General features: G+C 36.0%; 1 protein-coding gene across 1 annotated transcript; it reads left to right on the forward strand.

The window, feature by feature from the left end:
* The first annotated feature begins 218 nt into the window (after positions 1-218).
* Positions 219-6,310, forward strand: LOC113108496 (tumor necrosis factor-inducible gene 6 protein-like). The gene is made up of 6 exons (XM_026271671.1): positions 219-403; positions 1,820-1,957; positions 2,571-2,732; positions 5,223-5,451; positions 5,578-5,618; positions 5,744-6,310. Exons 1-6 carry the CDS (start codon positions 280-282, stop codon positions 5,863-5,865), a joined length of 816 nt encoding a protein of 271 aa, XP_026127456.1. The 5' UTR covers positions 219-279; the 3' UTR covers positions 5,866-6,310.
* Positions 6,311-6,938: the final 628 nt, after the last annotated feature.

Below are 6,938 nucleotides of genomic sequence, written 5' to 3' on the forward strand. Positions count from 1 at the left end.
ATTAAGCCTATTCAGTAGGAAAATAACTCCGTTTGTAAATTTAAAGGGATAATTCATCCAAAAGGAACTCTCTGTCATCATTTACTCACACTTAAGTCGTTCCAAACTTGTATGATTACTCTAGCGGGTCTTCCCGATCCAGCCCTTTGCACAATCGTCATCATTTACTGAAATCACACGTCAGACCACGCGTACTGTAGTCGCCAGGAAACCCATTTAAACTTGGCTCGTGCAGGATGTGCCCAGTTCATTGCGTGACAGCTGCGCGCTAACATCTGCATGATCCACTGCGGAATGAGAGAAATGCGCGTGTTAACTGTCGTACTCGCCGTTATATGTGTGCTGAAGGAGGCTGAAGCTTGGGGTTACAAGAATGGAATACTGCACAACTCTATCTGGCTGGGTAATTATTCCATTTGATCTTACTGATGTGTTTATCCAAACTACTTAAGGGACAAATAACCATTTCATGACTAGAACATTTTAAATGGACTAATTTGTGTTTTTGTTGTTTCTTTTGGATTTTCCCCTCATATAATGTATGTAAAAAACACAGTAGTTAATTTACAGTTCAACAGGACTTACATGTTGAATATATTGATATGATTGAATATGTGTGTTGTTGTGTGCATTTTGCTTTGGCCCCATGCACAGACAAGAGGGGCATATTTATGGCTCAGTGCAGCCAGTCTGAAGGGACCTTGTAAACACAGGGAAATGACTTCATTCTGTCATGGTGTACTGCAGCTTACCCCACGGCACCCACGAAAACCCACGGACATTTCTCTGTAGATTTGGCTTGTTCTTAGTGCATTAGATATATAAAAGTTTAATCATTTTCCACTGTAAAAAAAAACACTGTTTACCAAACTTTTAGTTGTAGCCTACTGTGGTTTGGTTTAAAACTTTTAAATAAATGAATCAGTGTGTGTAAATTATTGGGCAAGATCATGTGGGTTGAACACCACAAACAAAGTCTGAACAATATGTCTAAGCATTTTTAGTTTTCAGCAAAGTCTTCAAACATTTCAGTAATGATAGAATTTATGCTAGTTGGAAAGAGTTTTTTGAAATACATGTTCACCAGTCAGTGTATGGCAACAAAGCAAAACAAGTAGGCTATTCTAATTTAATTTAACTTTATTAGAAATGTATACACAACAAATGTAGTTTATCTTAAAAAAAATGTTGAAAATTATCCTTTAATTTAGGCCCTCATAGCAAAGCATATTGAAACCCCACTGAAAGTCACTGTATATTTCCCATACTGTAAGCAACTTTATTTATTTACTTAAAGTTGCAAAGCGGCTTGACCACCACTACACATCTGAAAACACTTAAATAAGCTGGTGTTTAGCTACATTCATGCTTCAAATGAGTCTCCCATTTAGAGCCTTTCTCAGAGACATGTTTGGAGCTCACTAATGGTTGCAGTCTCCTGATGTTCGAAGCCAATACAGTAAAAACATTGGCTTATTACTCATTTGAGACAGGATCCAACTTCTTCAAGGTTAAGCATGCTTGCTTAAAAACAACTGCAAAGCAGCAAGATGTTCTTTGATAGAGATCAAAACAGGCCAGTGATCTTAACAACAACAACTGGATGCACTTAGTATTTGTCCCATATGTATTCAGGATGTCCTGCACAGTAAAACATTGTGTAAAACTGAAATAAATTTCCTGTGTCCCAGGTCTGATGTAATTTGAGTAGACAAGTAGAATCATTGTTCTGAGACACTGAACAGACCCAGATAACTCCAAACAAGTCCTCAAAGCTGATAGTGTTGCCAAATGAGATACATGCTCTCTCTCCTTACAGAGCAAGCAGCCGGAGTTTACCACCGCGAATCTCGCAAAGGAAGATATCAGCTGACGTACAAGGAAGCCATGGCTGTGTGCAAATTTGAGGGGGGGACTCTTGCGACATATGATCAACTGGAGGCTGCTCGCCAAATTGGTTTGTATCACACTTACAAATCTCACTTAGATCAAACATAACACTGGGGATGGTTTATAACACAGTTTATACAATATGTGCAAATATTTAATATATCTGCGAGAATGCTGATTATAATTCTGCTTGCTAATTGTTTATTGTTATAATAAAGGCAATTTAGAAGGATCCAAGTTGACTTGTTTGGCTTTCGGCACTTATGCTGCTGTAAATGTCATTGTCATGTGTTGCCTGAGCAGGAACACCTGTTTGCTTGTAGTAAGAGTACATTTGTTCCAGTCATGAGCTCTGTGGTTACTTCAGGCTTGTGGCACTCTATGTTGGAGGTCTGCTTGGCTTTCTTTTTATCATCTCTGTTTGCATCCTTCAAATGGTGCCCATGGCTCCTCAGAGGACAAGAGCCCTTTATTCATTACCCCTTTAAAAAAAAAAAATGTATATTCACTAAAAATGAGCAGTGAAAAAAGAAATGTTTGGGTTATTAAGTTAAAACAGTGTTAACAGTGTTTAATAATTTGTAATTAATTGCATTTTAGATCAAATAATATTTATGTCAAATGTTGCTTCATAATAACGGACATTGCACAGTATTACAACATTTGTCATTCTCCCAAAGGGTTCCATGTGTGTGCAGCTGGATGGTTTGACAAAGGACGTGTGGGCTATCCGATTGTGAAAGCTGGTGCCAACTGTGGTTTCGGAAAGGTTGGAATAATTGATTATGGATATCGGCTCAATAAAAGTGAGAAGTGGGATGTCTACTGCTATAACCCCGGGGGTGAGTCTGAGCAATGACCGTTTGGCAGTCTTGTTAAGTTTTAAATCTTTATAGGTTAAAAACAATTTCTGGATATCATAATTCAGGCACTCATTGGTCTCAAAACTGTAAGGGTTGGATAACGTGTCGTCTGGACAAAGACAACCATGACTAAATGTTGGAGAAAAAAAGTGTTGTATGTTTAATTACACACAGTGACAGATAGAAATAGAGGACAGTGGACCACAGCACAGGACCATATTCATATTGTTAATAAGTTATTGTAATTGTTATAAGTTAATTGTAGGAAAAATGTCTTAGATGTGGGGCAGTCAAAACAAACAGAAAGAGAACAAATATCCTACCTTATACATTTCTTGGAAAATGTTTGTGTTCTCTGTCTCTTTTCTCTTGTATGAATATGGTAGTCTATAATGAAAAATGTTTCAGACCATGAATAATCTAAATGAAGCCCCATGAAAGTTTTACAAGATGTGGTAATGCATTACCAGAGACCCAGCTGATGTTTTTCCCCTGATTTGTAATGAGCTAGTGAAAGAAGTACTCCATATGGAGAACCTGACTCAATAGTGTTCTCAAAAAATAGTGAACTCAGACTTTCAGGTTGAGATGTCCTGTGAGAAATGTTGATGTGGTTTTTGTGTCGTACTTTCAATAGATATGTATTAAAGTATTATGTATTATGGGTAATGAAAGGCTTATATTTTGGTTTTGTGAGTCCCCAACAACAGGTTGACATGCATGCAAGGTCAAAAAATATATATATTATTTTGACCTTATTTGCTCAATAACTCCCAAAAGATTTGTTTAACGATTAATTTTTCCAAACCCCTACTTTGATTGACGGTAATCTGTGGTTATTGTCCAATTGGTCTCGTTTTCATTACATCATGGCTGTAATGCCTGGGCTAGTTCAAGCTCAAACCAGTTTCCAGTTTAAAAGACACGTTTTCTGGAAAGTTTTTATGCATGTTGCTGTTGATTGGGCTGACATTTTTGACACACCCACCAAACAAGAGAAGACCATGTGCTATGGGGTTTATGTTTTCTCTTGTTTGGTGGGTGTGTCAAAAATGTAACTCGCACAGTGTAATTAACATCAAAATAAATTCACAAGAGCAAGTATATGGTTTACACATGTTTTTTTTACATTAAAGGCAAAATAACCAAAATAATAAGAGCACAAGTATAGATCTGGAACTTCTTTTAAATCTGTCTAAATATAATTTATTAATTGCAATGTCTTCTGGTACATATCGTTTCCTCACAATACTCACAATAAAAATAATAAGGTCATGTAGATCATTACACAGTCTCTAGGTAAGAAGTGGATTATCCTTCACCTGAAATGTTTGTCTTTTCATCCTGAAAAGCTAGGCAAATGTTGAATCACAATAATAAGAAACCACAGTTTCCACAAATCCCTTCAAAAGATTGGGATTTTCTCTTTTGTTCTGGAGAGCAAGGGAAGTGACTGTAACGTTGAGCATGTTTTGCTGTATTTAACATGTATTTATACAGATTTCATCAGCCTCCAAAAAATTCTTAAAATAACACACGGAATGGACTACTCAGCTGCCATAGTTGCAGCTCTTGTGTCATCAGAACAGGGTGTTCAATGCACCACTGTATCTGTTTAAAAAAAGTTTTGAACCGTTTTGTCAGGGCTGAACGCAGCCCAGATAAAGCAGCGTTTGTGAACACATTGCTGCTTTGTGTACAGCGGGGAAACGGCTATTTTTGCTGCTCCAAAAGCGGCACCTAGTGGCAAAGAATGAATTTGCATTTTCATTCAGACTAATGTGGAAACACCAACAACTGGGCGGGAAATATGCTAATATTTCATGTTGATGTCAACATGAAACAGCTTGGGATTCGTTCTAAAAACGACTTGTTTCAATGATTCAGAGTCGACTTTTACTTTTAGGAAACAACAGATTTATACACGGTGCACTTTCAGATGTAAAACTTTGCAAGATGTTTTCATTCAGCTGTTACACACTGCATGAAAGGTACTTTTCAAAAATCCAGAAAAGAGGCACTTTAATAGATAAACACACATGGAAAAGTTTGAATATTAGTTTCAAGCATTGCCTCAAAGTTTAATTCTGATATTGCAAAAGACAGATGTTCAGTGCAATACAGTGCAAAGAGGGTGGGTCATATTTAATAATAATAATAAAAAGACTATAGTGTAAATTTAGTTTTCTATATAGTATCCAGTAACAATCTCATTGAGGGCTGGGCACCAGATGTGTGTGTCACTGAGCACCCACTCAAACCACAGAGTTTGGATTTGTCATTGACTCCATAAGCATAGTGCTCATATTCCTTCGACTCCTTTTATACTTCTGATACTTATTTCCACATGGAGAGATGAAGAAATGAAACATGATTCAAACAAAATAAACTTTTTGTTGTAGTAGGACTGGCAACTTGAGTTTATTGACTTTTATGCATGCATTAATTTGTACATCTTTGTCTTTCCAGCAAAGGAGTGTGGAGGCGTTCACACAGATCAGGAGAAGGTTTTCAGTTCTCCTGGATATCCAGAAGACTACCAGGATAAGCAGATTTGCTACTGGCACATTCGTGTGCGTTACGGCCAAAGAATCCGCCTGCACTTCCTAGACTTTGACATTGAGGAAGACACAGATTGCCTCAGTGATTCCCTGGAGATCTATGACAGCTATGATGATGTATTAGGCTTTGTTGGAAGGTAAATAACAGACAATTTGTTTTTTTTCACCATTGAACATTTTTTAATTGCTGCTGAGAGTTTAGAGTTCTGACACTGTTTCAGTTTTCTTCAAAATAATAACATGTATCTGTCTGCTCTGGATAGATACTGTGGGGATGAACTTCCAGAGGACTTCATAAGTACAGGTATGTTGTTGCATTAATTTAAACTTTAAAAGTTTTTTCTCTTGGACAATATGTCAATTGGAATGTATCTCTTAAATAGATTTTATTAGATATCTCTCTATGATTCTACATTATCTCTTGCACAGGAAATGTCATGACTCTGAAGTTCCTTTCTGATTCCTCGGTGACGGGTGGAGGTTTTCAGCTGCAGTACATCGCTGTCAACTCCTCTCAGCTCTTTGACAATCACACTGATGCCTTGTCTTGACCAATATTTAAAGCACCAAACCCACTTCTTTAATACACCCAAACCCACAACTGTGTCATTTTTTTAATGTTTTTATTTCTTTACCAAGGGTGCAATGATAAAGCTATTAATAATCACTATTGTAAGTGCATAGGCCTGTGAACATTTAAAAAATGAACACTCATAAAACAAAGTTCATTTAATGCATTGACGTGTTTTATTGTTTTATTGTAACCACAAGAAATAAGCTGAGATCTTTTTTTAATAGATCTTAACCCCTGGGATCTAAAAGTGCTTGAAATTGTAGAAACACAAGTATACTCTGTCTTACAAAAGTTGTTTGCATTCTTAAAAATTTAGAACTCATATGAAACATAACATGATACTAATACTAACCAAAAAAAAAAAAAGAAAAAGAAAAAAGGCAGCATTAATGAATGGAAAGTTTTTGCCTGCAATGAAAAAAGACAATAATTCTGAATCAAAGAGATTTTAACAGTACATGTACAGTTATTCAGAGTAAGTAATTCTGCTTCTTACGTCTATGCATTTCTATCAGGTTAAGCCTTTTAATGATTAAGGATCTGTGGTTCCTTAGTGGGCCTCGGGTCTTAAGCCCGGGTCTTTAAGGGCATAAGCCCTTAAATGTGGTGCCCAAAATGATTAGAATAGTATTTTCTGCAGCTAAAAATGGGTTAAATAAGTCAGTTTCCTTCTTTTGCTGTAGTGTGACAGTAGGAAATGTAAGTTTACATTTTCAAACATACTTTTGCCATTAATTGTAATGATCAATCACATTAATTGTAAAAAGAAAATACTGTGTTTTTATTTTATTTTGGCCACGACTGTGTTTGTTTGTAAATGTCAATAACAATGCAGTTGCTTACTGTTTGTATGTTTGTTCAAAATCCATTAACAAATGTTGACAGATATAACTTTGAATTTAAAATGTTTTGGAATAAGTGCTGAAATTAATATTAGCTAATGTTAACAAAATATGAAGAAATACTGCTATATTTTGTTATTTCATGTTAACTAATGTGTTTAACAAACGATACATATTTGTGAAATCTCACTAAAAACAAACAAACAAA

The sequence above is a fragment of the Carassius auratus genome, chromosome 9 (genome assembly GCF_003368295.1).
Source record: "Carassius auratus strain Wakin chromosome 9, ASM336829v1, whole genome shotgun sequence".
Classification (NCBI taxonomy): Eukaryota; Metazoa; Chordata; class Actinopteri; order Cypriniformes; family Cyprinidae; genus Carassius; species Carassius auratus.